Source organism: Echeneis naucrates, chromosome 19 (assembly GCF_900963305.1).
Source record: "Echeneis naucrates chromosome 19, fEcheNa1.1, whole genome shotgun sequence".
Taxonomy (NCBI): Eukaryota; Metazoa; Chordata; class Actinopteri; order Carangiformes; family Echeneidae; genus Echeneis; species Echeneis naucrates.
This window is the reverse complement of record NC_042529.1, coordinates 16,440,363-16,456,134: the sequence shown is the minus strand read 5'-3', so window position 1 is coordinate 16,456,134 and position 15,772 is coordinate 16,440,363. Positions and strand designations below refer to the sequence as shown.

At 38.7% G+C, this 15,772-nt stretch overlaps 1 protein-coding gene across 1 annotated transcript in view; it reads left to right on the top strand.

The window, feature by feature from the left end:
* reep3b (receptor accessory protein 3b) overlaps nt 1-15,772 on the top strand; it is a 31,660-nt gene that overhangs the window by 469 nt on the left and 15,419 nt on the right. The window contains exon 2 of the mRNA XM_029527076.1: nt 10,997-11,069. Within this exon, the coding sequence (XP_029382936.1) occupies nt 10,997-11,069 (73 nt within the window). The remainder of the gene's footprint in view (nt 1-10,996; nt 11,070-15,772) is intronic.

Genomic DNA, 15,772 nt, shown 5'->3' with positions numbered 1-15,772 from the left:
TGCCTTACTTATGTCTCTGCCCTTTAAATTAATATTTAGACATCGCCGGGAAGTATCAGTTAAATTAAAAAGGTATCACCACACTCCTCGAACACACTGTTTTGTTTTTGTAAATATTCATAAACAGTTAGTCCGGCCTTGTGGCTGGTGATTTGCTGTAGTATCTGCACTTAAGAGGTTGCTACCTTGTTGTTTGAGTCATTTGAATACCCGCTGCTGGAGAGTCATTGAACTTTAGTAGTGTGAGGTAGAACTCTCGAAGCCTGTGAACAGTGTCAGCTATAGCTGCCATCTTGAAGATATTAATAGTCAGACCCGACTCAAAATAACCTGGAAACTCCTGTTTCCTATCAACACAAGAGAGAGGCATCCTTAAAAAACTTGAATGGCTTTCATCAAATTAGCTGAATACTTAACTACTCTCTTGTAACTGAAATCCCCTGAGATTACAGCAGAAGTCTAAGAGGGAATGTATATGTGTCTACTTTTGGGGAAAATGCCCATTCTTCACCCAACTAGCATGTATCTGAGCTATTTATCCCCTTCCTTACCCTATGTTTTTTTCATGCCAGTGTGCGTCAAGGGACAGCTGTTGTATAGTTATGGGTGGAGGTATAATGGAGGATAGGAATGCAGTAGAACGGAATGAAGGGAGTGGTGGAGAAATATGGAAAGCCTCTCCTCTTTCTCTCAGGCAACTGAAAGTCACTTTTAAAATCAAGGTGCCTTCCTATTATTGCAAATCGCCAGTGTAACATTACATGACGCTTATACAATTTCCAGATGTTTTTATTCCAAATGACTTTTAAGTCAAGGAAATCATCTTATTGTGCTTAATGTTTCCATGTAGCCTAACTTAATCTGCCCCATTGTGTGATGGGATTGAAGATGGTGAGCAGGTATTGTGGCAAGACATAACACAACTGCACAGTTGTTTATCCCACTGGACTAGATGTCCTTTTATCAGAATAATAAGAATTATTTTCAATGTTTGTAAGTACAGAACAGTCTTCTTAGATGCAAAATAAGATAAGATAGATAAAATTAAATTGCATGCAATAGCATGTAATGTAAAAGAAAAGGGATATCTATAAAAAAGAAAGCAGATATTAGCATGATTTGCATGACACCAAAGTGGCCTGTGTATTTAAAAGTGGCCAGTTTAAATGTCGTAGTGCACAACAGTAGTTTCGAGTAGCAGGATATAAACATTGCACAGTAACTCGTTTAGAATAAAGTATTGACAGACATACCAATCCAACTCTGATTACATTGCTGGAACAGCTATGCCACTGATTCAGTGTTGCATCTATTATGCAGAATGTTGAGAATGAATAAAGGTGGAACAGTTCCACTTTTAACACTGTAAGATGCTAAACTCAAACCATCTATGAAGCAGGCAGGCATTGCAGTCCCATTTCCAGGAGAGCTTAATGCCATCTTTTGATGACTTTGTATAAGCTTCTTCTGCCTGTCTCAGTTTGATAAATCTACGGTGTGTTGTGTTTCGCTCCCAGCAGTTGTTACCTGGTTTCCTGAACCTTCAAATGGTCTGTCAGTGTGGTTCAATCAGCTACAAAATCACGGAGAAGACTGCTGACTTGAAAGTTGTCCAAAAGACCGAAATTGTTGTTGCTAAAGAAGCTGGCTGCATCCAAGGACATTAACGGAAAATTGAATGAAAATAAAAAATGTAGTAGAAAGTTGACATGGGGTAATAGCAGCCTTGAGAGGATTGTGAAACTAAGCTCAATCAGGAATTTGGGGCAACTTCACAAGGAGTGTATTGCAGCTGGAGTCAATGCTTCAAGGGCCATCATGCATCAGTGTATCCAGGACATTAGCCGCATCTGTGACATTCTATGTGACAAGCCACTCTTGAACCAGAGACAATGTCAAAGACATCATACCTGGGCTAAGGACAAAAAGGACTGGAGTGTTACTCAGTGGTCCACATTCCTCTTTTCGGTGAAAAGGAAATTTTGGCATTTCATGTGGAAATCAAGTCCCAGAGTCTGGAGGAAGAGAGGAGAGCCACAAAATCCAAGTTTCTTGAGGTCCAGTGTGACGTGCAAAACTGTGCAGCTTTTGTCACTGCAGTGAATCTTCCTGGGCTTCTGGAAGAACATTTCCACCACCTCTTTATATGGGAAGTCTGAAACTTCTGGCCCATTTATTGAGTGCCGCAGGCAAGCTGCTAGATGGTCCCCTTGCAGCCTGTTGCAGATGTTTGTCTTGACCTGCGAACGCATTCACTGTTAGGCTTTAAAAGTGAAGGCTGGTGGCTTAAAATAGTGACAGCATAGCTGCAAATCCTATTGTGAAAACTACCCTGTTCATGGTTGAGAAGTCCCTCTCACAGTTTACACTGCTGACTGGGACCGTTAGGGCAGTGGAAGCCAGCAGGCTCATAGTTGGGTACAGGACACCAAAGTCCTCATATTCTGGGGACAGTTCAGATAGTATGGCCAACTGTGTGTTGAAAATGTTCAAAATTATATCAGTAACACAGTATAGTGTTCTTGATAATGTCATGTGAAATCACATTTTTAAGTTACCTTAAGTGGACCAGAGACCACTTACTCCTTGAAAGATTTACATTCTTCAAGGACAGTGCCAAAATTGACACAGGAACAAAACTTCTCCACCAGTATCCTCAGTTTAGTGTGTGCAGTGTCTTCAGGGAGTGTATCTGCTTGTGGACCAAGTATCCCAAATGCAGCCACGACTCCAATCTCACAGAAATGTCTTTCAAGATAGGCAATGAGGCCCTCTATCTATCTATCTAGCTATCTTTTATTTATGTAAATCTTGTACAGCCAGGGGGAATATTTCTCTGAAAGCCAAGCTGGGTCAAAGCCCGACATGCGGTGGTGAGTAGACTTTTGCTGCAGGTCAGGGGCAGGGCGCACAGAACTGCCGATGCTTGGACTTGGAGCAGTTAGAGCTGCTTTGGCTGCTACTACCAGAGGAGTGACTGGTGTTGCCATCATCGCCCTGAGAGCGTTTAAAAAACGCTGATATTTTGCTTTGCTTTTCTTGTGACATGTTTTGACACTCGCTGGCAGGAGTCTGCTCACCTGTGTGCACGCATCGAGGTGGAAACTCAGACGTGTGATACAGAGCGCAGAGGAGAACTGTGCAAAAGTGGAGAGACAAGTGACATTCTGTCGTGTAAATAAAATAAATAACATATTATTTTGTTGTTAAATAGAAGCACAAGGTAGCTATAGACATGTTCTATAGGAAAGTTAACCTTAAATGATGTTTGTTGTGATCTGGCACTACATAGAAAATTTAATTATATAAAATTAACTTGACCTTCTGGGGGGGTGGGGCGCTCCCCCTAATATAATGGTAGGGGAAACAATCTGGATTGTCAATTGGATATTGATCAAAATGAAATCATGATTTTGGCCTTCAAATTCGAAGGTGAAATCATGGATGTACTGGATGGATATACAACACTGTAAACACAGTCAACTCTTCTGCCCTCATGAAAATTACACAGAATCCTGGATTTGGAGAAACATGACACCCCTAATATTAATACAGCATGTCTTATTTCTTATAACTGATGCTATATGACTGTAATAATGCAGTTGTGCAATTTAAAAGTACTTTAACCCCATTAAGCCAACTGAAATGTATATGCTCCTGAAAATAATGTGTCATTACCTCGTGCTGGTTTGACCTAGAGACATGCTGTATATTTTTCTACCAAACCTAGAAAATCAGCAAGAGCATTTGAGGTGTATGATGCCTTAGTGTGTACTTCAGAAAATTACTGATGACACTTTGCTGACATCTTAACATATGTTAAAAAATTTTTTTTACTGAAAGTGAATTGAAGCCTACTCCTAGATGTTCAAATGCAATATCAGAAAAAATGTCTTTCCTTTCCAGTGTCTGTCATACTTTCCACCTCTGTGCCTCTCCCATCCAAGACAATCTACAATGCCGAATAGTGCAGCAGTTAAAAAAAAAAAAAAAAAAAAGGCAGATGCTGGCTTTTGTTTTTTCAACCAGCTTATTTAAAACAGCATTCTTCAGCATCAGAATTTTTCCCCGTCTCCGTTTTTTCAGTTCATTCTCTTTGTAGCAGCCTCCCTCAGTGCTTACAAATAAAGAGTAGGTGACATAATTAAGTCTTTCAATAGCATGCCACAAGGTTGCGGATGTTTGTGCTGTAGTTTCAGTCTTGATTTCAGAAATGCTACATACAATAGCAAAGCAAAATTCCTAATAAATTGCTCTGTGAGTATTTGTTGCTGACCTGCTGTTTTGAATGGCAACAAAGAATCTGTATGATACTCAAGTGATGAATAATTGAAACATCTGTGCTCGAAATGTCAGACTCCAGATAGCTATTCATGCTGTTTATGTGTGTGAACTTCTTAATTCTCAACTAAGTGCTATGTAACTGTGGAACATAGCAACTTCTTATATCATCCCTGTCGAACAATATACATATAGTTTGTTTTATGTTATATATAATCTGGCTCATGCTATATCTGAAAAACTGTGCCTTTTGGCACTGCAAATATATCCCCCCACCATTAGTTGATTATGAGTTATAATAAATACTTGTGTGGATTCAGATGAAAATGTAGTTTTAGAATTAAAAAAAGTTAAGTACTACTTAAGTATTCAGCACAGGCTACATCTGTGCTGAATCAAACATACCACATTACACACAGACAATCTACTACTTACAATCCACTTTACATCCTGTTTCATGTCCATGTCCCGTCCATGTTTTCATAAACTGGTATTTTTGAAAGAAACTGTTTTGTGAATGCTAAATGCTATTAGGGACGGTACTCTTAAAAGGTTTTACTATTATCTGCGATTTAGAAAATCTTGTTTACAAATGGTGTGTGTGTGCAAGTACGTGTGTTAATTAGATTGTTTTAAAACTAACATTTTTAACAAACATTAGGCATAATGGCAGTTGATAATCATACCATCAAAATCCAGAATCTACCCATCCCCAAGTGTACTCACACAATATTCTAGTTCCTTCCAGTGTTTTATAGTGAAATTTCTGCCCCCAGAAATATGTAAAAACCACAAAAGGTTGAACTCAATAAAGTTTTAAGTCAGTATTTAATGTGGGAAGGTTGGAAGTGAAAGCAGTGTAAATGATACATGCTCTTATTCCCTATGAGAAAAAACTCAAGGGAGGTACAGCCCCAGGACTGTAACTAGTCCCATTTGCTGTAGCAGCAGTTCTCTCAACAATCCTCCTCCTCTGTGTTTTTAGAGGTCTTGTGATCAAATTCTTATTCATAAAGTTCAAACGAGATGGTGGGAGTCAAGTTTTGGAGATTTCTAGATCCCCCACCATCGCTTCTCTTTCCTCTTAGTGTATCTCCTGTTTTTATTGCTCTTGTTATATCTCCTTCTGTGTCTTTCTTTTTGATCTCTTTGTTTTCTTCCTGTCCCCCCCCCCCCCCTCCATCTAGTTATTGTGGTGTATGGTGTCAGGAAACCAGGGAAATTGACCTGGAGCCCACAGTCAAGGCACGTCTTAAAAGTGAAGGGCTATTTTCTCAGCTGCATGCAGAGAGACACAGGTGGGCATGGGGGTACCGTTGAAATGGGATGAAGAAGAGAGTACAGGGGAATGGATATATGGTAATTTTGGAATGAAAAAGGGGCCCTGCTTTCACTAAACTGTTTCAAGAATATTGCAGTACATGTGCATGTTTTTTTGAGAATTTAGTTCATGGTAAAACTGTCTCTTCTAGCACTTTGTGAATCTCATAATAGATAAATGTGGCTTTCATTAAGGACCTTGAAATGTCATAGATTGTCAGTTAATCTAACATTAGTGTATTCAAGGCTGGACGGTATTGAACAGTGGTTTTAAAATGTATTCAGACTCCTTAAATTGTCGTAAACTTTAATATGCATGAGATAATTGCCATTTTCCCGTCAGTCTTTACTCACTAACCCCTCCACACAGCATGATTCTGCCTACGCACTGTACAGATGGCAATAATAAGGTGATGAGCAGCACCTTGTGTTCACCAGACATACTATTTGGAGGTCTGCCCAAAGTTCAGCATTTGTCTAATCAGACCACAGCAATCATATTACTTCTGCTTCTAACTTGTCATGGTGCTTTTACTTTAAGTGGCTTTTGTCAAACGAAGGGCCTGATAAATGGAGTGATGTTGAAATGGTTGGCCTTTCAGCAGGTTCTCCTCCTCTGCAGTGGACTTTTTGTTGGCTCTATGAGGAAGGCACTTCTTTCCTGGTCACTGAGTTTGGCTGGAGGGGACAAATCAAGGAAAATCCTGGAAACAAGCTAGGGCTGGGCAATATGGAACAAAATCCTATCACGATACTTCATATCACTTGATATTGATTATCGATATATCACAATACAAATGAAATAACTATTTCTGTCAAGTTTAAAAGTTCCTCTTTACTCCTATGTGAGATTTGAAGATACCACATTAATATTGGTTTAAATATTATTTATTTTCTGTCACAAGTTAAACACATGAAATGTACTACAGACCTTGTGGAACTGAATTTCAAATAATTAAAATGATTATATAATCTAAAAATAAAATCTTAATTCTGACCAGTCAGAAGCTTCAAGTGCTGCAGGAGAACACAAACAAATCAAAAACTGAATTCTTTGGTCAATTACAAAAAATAATCCCCAAAATATCCCCACATTACTGAATTCCTCGGACCTTTCGTCTCAACAATGTCCTTGTCTTTTGAGCCTTGGGCTGTGTCTGTTGGGGTGTCTTCGGGGACGTTTCAGGGACGCTTCGGGGACGCTGTCGCTTGTGTTAACATTTTCTACCGTTTTCACGTATTTTGCTCCCACTCCAAACATACTGGTGGCCAAAACATAAGCATGTGTGCTTACGTTTAAGCTGGCTGTATCACCTACTCTTTCTATGTGTGTCTCAATCTAGCCTGATGTGGCTGTAACTCTATTCCAGCTGCATGATTGGCTCCGCATGACACTATTCTCACTATCATTGACTGTTTGTTTTGTCTGTCAAAACATGGATGGAATGAGTTTTATCGACCATGTTTCATATTTCTAGAGGGGTTAGTTATTTCGCGATAATTATCGTTATTGTTTTATTGCCCAGGCCTAAGGCAAGCCAAAATGACACTGAATAGGGTACCCTAGACAAGTTTCTTCACAAATATGAAGGATGTTTAAAGCAAAGAGGAATCCTCTGACATAATTTGGAGTCAAAATAAAGGACCCAAAACTTTTTGTAAACCAGTATTTTGGATTTAGATTTCAAAATGTAAATACTTTCTGAAGCCTTTCCTTTGGTGATTAATGTTATGAAATCGTCAACATAATTTTATGCATTTTTCCATCTGCATTTTTTCAGTAGCTGCTGTGGCAAGTTGATTTGGTTTAGTCTTCCTTGATGCTTTTATGAATCAAGCATGCAAAGACTTTCCAAATTGTACCGTCATTTCCGGATTATAAGGCGCTACATTTTTCACACACTTTGAACCCTGCCACGTAAACAACTATGCAGCTAATTTATGGATTTTTACAGGGAACGAGCTTCATCCCCCTAATACATTCAGCATCACATCATACCAATGAAATTACCGAACAGGTCACAGACCAATGAAATAGTTTGAATTAAATTAAACGCACCCACACTAAATTCTTCAGGTCAGTCATTTATTTTGCGCTTCATGCACACACCCTTATCATTGAAAACACACAAAGCAATGCATATGAAGCAACTTTCAAGTTAAAGTCGATCAATCTACCGAAAAGGCAAAATCTTTCTGTATAACATAATTCCTGCCATATGCCATTTCCTCCCATATTTCCTGTGACTTATAAACAAGCGCGGCCTATATATGTACAAAAACTGTTTTTCTCTTTAAATTTAGCGGATGTGGCTTATATTCAGGTGTGCGTTATAGTCCGAAAATTACGGTAAATAAAAACTTGATCCTCTTAATTGCCATTATATGTACCCTTACTTGAGTGTTTGGATTGTAATTGCAAAGAAATTTGTCAAAAATAAGGCTGTTGCTTTTGGGGGTTTTTTGGAATTCAAATGTACATTCCATAGCTATATCCTATAGATCTGTCACTATAAGTAAGGCCAATTGCATAGGGTAAAGTCTATGAAGACATGACTGTTGTAGCCATCAAAGACTGCATGGGTAAACCAAAAGGAGACAGTCTAGACTATGGTGAAAATCAGCTTTGTGCCACTAGACCTTTCTAAACCTTTCTTTTGCTTCGTAGCACTAACCTTTTTGCCCAGAAACTTAAGCTACATGCAAATTCTTGCCAAAATTATTTGCTACCTCCTTTTTTCTTTTTTTGCTTTCCTGCTACAACATTGGTTACCCTTGGGCACCACTGAAGGATGAGGCCCTGGCATAGGGGCACAGCTTCTAAGCATAGCAGACAAAAGGTGCTCTCAAAATGCATGACCAGCTTGACCTGTTGCTGCTCTACTGATTAGGTGACCTAGAAGCTAATAAATATAATTGGGAGCGGGGGGGGGGAATTTGTGCTCCAGTTGTACCACACAACATTGGTAAATGACTGTATTGTTGGGCAAGGGAGCGTAGGTCAGGAAATACATGGATTGAGTTTATCTTCTTATTCATTCATTCATCTACTTCTTATCGGTTTCCGGTTCATTGGGGGTGCTGTAGCCAATCCCAGCTCACATCATGCGAGGGAGGGGTACACCTCAAGGTCGCCAGTCCATCACCGGGCCGACACACAGAGACGAACAAGCACTCACAGTCATGCTCAGACCTACAGGCAATTTAGAGTCACCAATAACCGAAACATGCATGTCTTTGGATGGTGGGAGGAAACTGGAGTACCCGGAAACCGAGTACATGCAACCTCCACACAGAAAGGCCCCAGGCCCAGGAACCGAACCTGCTGTGCTAACAAAATCTATACATCACTGATTCCCAACCGCTGTGCTGCGGCACGTAGGTGCAAAAGGTTTGCATGGGATACCTTTTTTATTTGTAGATCAGGTGTGTGGTGCTGCAAATTAGTTACTAATTCTCAACATTCATTATGAAATTAATTTCAAATTTGGGTTAAGACTTTATTTCAGGTCCATAGATGATAATTAAAATTTCTTTTATAAATATTATGTTGAGGAAACCTTTTATGTTTTGTGTTCAGTTTTGTTTTTCTCTTCATTGAAATGGAACAGAGTCAGTTCAAACTGCAGTGACAAAGAGATGTAGAACGTAAAGGGTGGGATGAGGGGGCGGGTGGGGTGATGGAGCTGTGGCAGCTATGCCGTTTCTATAGCAACAGCAGGAAAATAAACCACTGTGGGCAAGCTGACAACAAATGCACTCCCTTTGACTCTTGTCAGATTGAGTGTGTCTTTATAGAAGACTATATTGTGTCTGTGTGTGTTTGATTGCTGTTATGTAAAATTTTTTGAAGTACAGAATCCTATATCTTAAAATACTAATATGAGTACATCCATTAAATTTCCAAATGCATTTATACATTCTTCCTGCGTAGCCATGTCAGAGTTGTCAGATCACGGTAAACAAATAACTCCAAACCAGTTTCACTGCATCCTTATAAAGTTGTTGGCATATAAGGTTGCATCAGATTTCTAAAATTCTTTTTAATTGTGCTAAAACATAAAAATATGTTTTTGTTTAGAAGGGAAAAGATGCACAGTTGCCGTCCATTTAATATTGAGTTTGTCCCGCGACTTCTTCCCAGTTTTTAACTTTGGCCCTCTATGAATTTGATTTTGACACCCCTGTCTTCGAGCATAGGCTGAATATAAAAATCAATGACTCTAGGGCTGAAAAGTGAAGCCAAAGAAGACCTTTAAACTTGCATTCTATCTCATGACCAGCAGGAGACAACTCCATCGGATTTTCAACTGATTTATTATTGAATTTATGGTACTAGTGTGCAGTTTCAAGTCTAGAAATGAAGTTATAAGTTGTTTCAACGTGTTTGTGTTTTTTGTTTTTTGTTTTTATAATTATTGAGTCTGCAGTAAGTATTGATAGACCACACTGCCTGTCTTTTCCTTCTCTGTGAATGTGATTTATCAGCAATGCCCCAAGGGAATTTATTTTATTTTATTTCAATTATACCATGCTAAAGCAAAGGAGAACAGTTTGCCACTCCTTGCTTCCTCTGAGCAACTTAACACTATTGCAAAGCTCCGCATGTTGTTGTCGAGCAATGATTTCAAAACTGAGGTACGATGACTTCAGCGATGACTGTTACACCCCTAGTAGCTGTGATAATTAGCATGGCTGAGCAGATAAAACTGCATAATACCACTGGATAAAGGCAAATACAAATACTGCATAGATAAATGCAGAAGAACAAGGGAGAGGATCGAAGCATACTGTTTAATCCTGCCCTGGACCAGTCATGGAACCAAACTGCATTACCCCCAGATTCTGTTGCTTCATATTAGAGGAAACACTGAGTCATTTTATATTCCCCTGGTTTTGAGGCTCTGGGTCAGAACCCAACATCTTATCATTGCATGATATAAAGTGTTCTCAGGTTGTTTGGCAGTAACAGATGATGGATTTATACTGGAAACTGGCATAGTTTTTTAATGTAATCCTCAGTTTGTACATTAAAATCAAAATGCATATATTTCAGTGTAAAATCCCCTTCAAAAATTTGAGAGGAAACTGTTCGGAGCATCACTTGTACCAGTGACAACAGATTTCATAGTTTGTTATAAATGTAAAGATACATGAACAACATATTTGCCTTTTTTTATTGGGATGAAATGGCTATTCAATCATTCATATATTCAGATCAAATGTAATTTTGTCTTGAGTGGAAACATTTTAATGGAATGAGTTTAAACACATTTAGCAAGGTACAATACTTTGAAACCTGGAAACATCAAGATACAGCACATAAGAGTTGTTTAACCTCATCCACGGACGACAGAAATGATAAGCATTGTTTGTGTGTTCTCTCTCCCCTCAGGTTGCTGTTTGGGACCCTGTATCCTGCATACTACTCTTACAAAGCTGTAAAAACCAAAAATGTCAAGGAATATGTAAGTTTGTGAACTTCATTAAGGATATGCTTGAAATTTTTGTGAATATACTTGATTTTTGCATGATCCTAACACTGTCTTTAAATAGTGTAAAAGTAAGCTTTCAGCTATAGCATCATTTTGACACTGATTTTAGAAAACAAGATACAAGATGGAGATAGTTTCTAAACGTAGTAAAACTTCTCCATTGTGGGATTATTTTGGTTTCATGCCAAATCAGAGGGGATAGCCCGCAAATCTGGAAGAGGCGATTTGTGGCCTATGTAAGATAGTGGTTGCGGACAAAATACTAGCACAACCAATTTGAGACAGCATCTCAGAAATAACAGTTTGCACAAAACAACAAATATGTGCCTCTGCATCAGTGGAGGGCCCTTCCCAGCAGCAGGACATAGTGGAGTCGTTCAGATGGCAGACGAAATATAAACGTGACAGCGAATGCTCAGCACAGCTGGGACCATTGCAAGCCCAGTGAGGTCCAGCCTCAAGCCAGAGAAACTGAACATGCTTGTGTTCCTGGCCTGAAATCTGCCTGAAAAATAACCCTTTAGTTTTTTTGTTTTTTCCCACCACCCCCACGCCCTTTTTTTTTTTTTTGTTATTTGAGGACTGTATATTTGTGTTGTTGTTATTATTATTATTATTATTATTATTATTAGAATGATTTACACTGTTAGTCTGTTAAACTGTCCGTATACACATTCATATCAACAAGGGGGAGATACATTTGAGGAAAAAATGCAAGTCAAGAAGCGGTGATGACTATTTGACTTGGATAGTGAAAAAAGTGTTTTAAAAACTGGACCAAAAGAGATGATTACATTGTTAACCTCAATTATTTCTGAGACAATTAATTGTGTAGCAACATTTGGCATTGTTACAGCTCTAACTAATAAGACATATTTTTTTGGGGTTTAGGCTAAAATGATAAGAGAAATTACTGATATAAAGTAACTGTTAATAAGATTGTATGTAACGAGGGTTCTGCATGTTGGTTCTGTTGTTGAAAAGTGAACTCAAGGGTGAAGAACCTTAAATCTGTATTCTAAAACAAGATTGTATTAATGTGTTCTCACGTGACATACTTGCTCAGTTTATTTTCCTCTAATTAGGACCACTTTTTTGTGACAACATCATGGTGTGTTGAAGAACACTTGAAAATGGAGAGTGTTTCCACAATTTTTCTAGAAGAATGGCAAATTACAAACTGAAGGCTTTAAAGTGGGAGTAAGAGTTAAAACTAACAGTAGCACATTCACATAAAGCCTTAGCACACCAGCACAGAGGTCCATACACAGAAAACAGGGACTTTGCTTCAAACCACCTATCTCTGTTCCTCACACACACTCTGCTTTTGAGACATGTTTTACAATCTCTCTCTTGCTCTGATAAGGAAGGCATGGATGGAAATGAAATCAGTTGGTATCCAAAAATAGGTTTTCACAAAAAGTCAAAACAGTAATAGTGATACTTCATGAAAAAGTAAACTTGAAGATTAAAATGAGTTTGCCATTAATTTTAGCAAGTAATAAATTGAGTTGATACCACAATATGGTTTGTTTCTAACATTAAAACTTGAATTAAACATGAGTATAGCTTTATGATACAATTCAACCAATAGTGTGTATTTGAAACTATCTGATTATTGGCCAGTCCTACTTGGACCTAAGTTATTGAATGAATTGGTTCATTTCTTTAATGTGTCAGGAGATGCTGGACCCAGAAGCACAAATCAGACAAAAAAGTAGTGTGTTTCGCCAAAAGATTTAATGTATCTCCAAAAAAACAGGACTGCAACCTGAACAAAATAACTTAACTGAAAGAGGAAGGTCACAATAAAAGCCTTTAGCAAAATAGCAGGGTGTCTCAGGCAGAAAGAAACAGAAACAGGCCAGGGTAGCGGCAGGCATGGGGACAGATAATGTGACATGGAGTAGCTGAACGATAGCTGTGTATATAAAGGGAAAATGGCAGAGAAACTCAGGTGATGAGGTGACAGGGCATGGCCAGATCTGAAATGATAGGGGAGTTCGTAAAGTCACAAAAAAAATTGTATATTTATGGAATTCAGTTGTGTTAAATGCAGTTGTTTCATTAAAGAGTCATTCCTTTATTCATGCAGTGAAGGATTCTAAAGTCACTTTAAAGATGACTCCCTTTTCACTGAATGGAAGCTAGAGTGCAGCTACGTATTAATGCTGCTTTCAGATAATGTCAAGTGGAGAGCTGAAACAGTAAATGAAGACTGAATCTCACTTTAACATGGGCCAATATTTACCAACAGCTTAATGCAATGCTGTTTGCAAAAAGACCTCTAGCCTTTAATGATCATTTGGCCAAAACATGCTCATGAAATTACGTTTATTTTTCCCCAGCACATATACTCAATGAAATTTAAGTACCATGGAGTTCATTAGGTTAAGCTGTTAAAGCTGCTGTTATATAGCGGATTTGGACCGGTGGCTTCGTTTACATGAGTTGCAGCACACCAAGCCCTAGGTTACTTGAGTTTATCACAAGGTTGGCTTGTAGACTAATTCCAGAGGCCCAGCTCTCTTTCTGTTACAAAATTTTGATGTAAGTGTGCGTATATGCAGACAAGTGTTATGTAGATGCATGCTGTCAGACATTTCTCACAGACTGGGTTTTGTTGAATATTCCCTCAAAACGCCTCCCAATAAAGTGAAGGCAGTATTTGACCCAGGACCAGGGATAAATCCACCAAAAAACAATTCCATTCAAACTGTGTCTTCTTCAGACGGTGGAAAAGTATTTGCTTGTTCACCTAGCTGTCATGTTAACATCCCTGCTCTTTGGAGGTTGCATTGATAAATACCAGCAATGCATAGTCATTTGATAACTAAAGCCTTGACGTTAGAAGATTTTGTCCGCTCTTTGAGGTGCTATAGGTTCATTGCATTTTTTCTATACATCCCTAACAAGACTAAGTATCCTCACTATTGCTGTGTACCCATCTGCTACCCAGACATCCAAAAGGTTCTAAATGAGGGTAGTTCAAGGTCCTTATCCCCAGACTAGATTGTATTACTCAGAATAGGATGAAGACTGTTCAGTTTAGGAACCCATTGTCATAAACTGAGCGGGCTTGACTTTTCTACCTGTCTATGCTCAATTGCGTAACTTTTTAATTTTATTTATTTGAGGAAATTAAATTTTTCAAACACAAAGATGAATTGCCAGATTTGTTGCGAACATCAGGCACAAAAATTATGTTGGACAGGAGGCATTATTCACTGATTAAATCCATCTCAATCATTTTGGACAAAACATAATCTTTAAGATTAATCTAATGCAAACTTGGTTAGTGGAACTGTCCCCACTGTAGACGAACACCGACAGTCAACCACTGGCTATAGAGAACTGATGTCAGGTGTATTTTTTTCCCCCTCTTTCTCTTTTAATGGAAGGCAGTTATTCATAGACGAGGCCAGTAAATGTCTGCTATTGCCTCAGGAAGGTAAAATGGCTGCTGTATATTTCACTGAGGTCATGCTTTTATGTCCTTTCTACTGATGAGATGAAAGAGGGAGGGAAAGAGAAGAAATGCTGGTAGAGAGGGAGAGAAAAGGGTAAGAAGTGTAGCATTAAAGGTAGGGGAGAGACAGAAGCAGTGGAGGCAGAGTGAGAGTGAAACGTAAATTAAATGTCCAATCCATCTAACTGGCTCTGAGTTTCACTCCCATGTGTGTGAGTGTGCAGGGAGTTCACAATGAGGTCACCAATTAACCAGTCCAACAATGATGGTGCAGGCTGTGGAGAGACAGTGCAGTGTGTCTGCATGAGAGCAGTTTCTAATGTGACCCACACCAAAGGTGTGTGTGTGTGTGTGTGTGTGTGTGTGTGTGTGTGTGTGTGTAAAATTCTGACAGTTTGTGCTTGTGACACAGGTGTGTGTGTGTGTGTGTATTTGCTATTCCTCCCCTCTCTGGTGTTCTCATTCCTTCCAACAAACATTTTACTGTCTCACTCGTCCACCCCCCTCACCCAACACACACACACCGACATTTCATTATTTTATGTCAGTGTTTGGTCAGTCATGCAGCTACAGCCCAGTCCATCTTATACCTCAGCCTACCATATGACTGTCTGTTTGCTTGCCTGCCTGCCTACCACTGTCTACTGTTGACTTTTATATCTTCCCAGAAGACCCTGGAAAGCCCTTAAAGAAGGACAGTGGAAAGAGGGAGAAGAGCTGAAATTATCAAACTAAACTAACATTATCCTCCTTACCAGAGAAAGGGCAGGGTGCAGGATTAAAGGAGAAAAATATGAATATATGAAGTTAGACTCACATTATCTAACGCCCTCCTCTTACCAGGTATGAAAGTGTCTTAAAAGTACGAATTGACTTGAACATTCACATATACTCAATAAATCAGTCCAGTTCAGGTCAACTTTAGTAGAATAATAGATGGTGGATCACCTCTTTCAAAAATGGTACATGTCCTTATGTTAAGAATTTGTTTTTGTGAAAATTCATTTAGTTCATGTTAGTAAAATTTACACAGCTTCTCCTTAATCTGAAATTCTGCATTACTGAATGAACAAATTGTAGTGAATTTTAAAGTTGTTCTGTGTTCACAGGCAAATTTGGGATTTTTGGGAATGGTTTTCAATATTGAATAGTAAAAAAAACATTAATTATTCATTAATTTAGTATTGCTGTCTTTCAGTATTTGTGA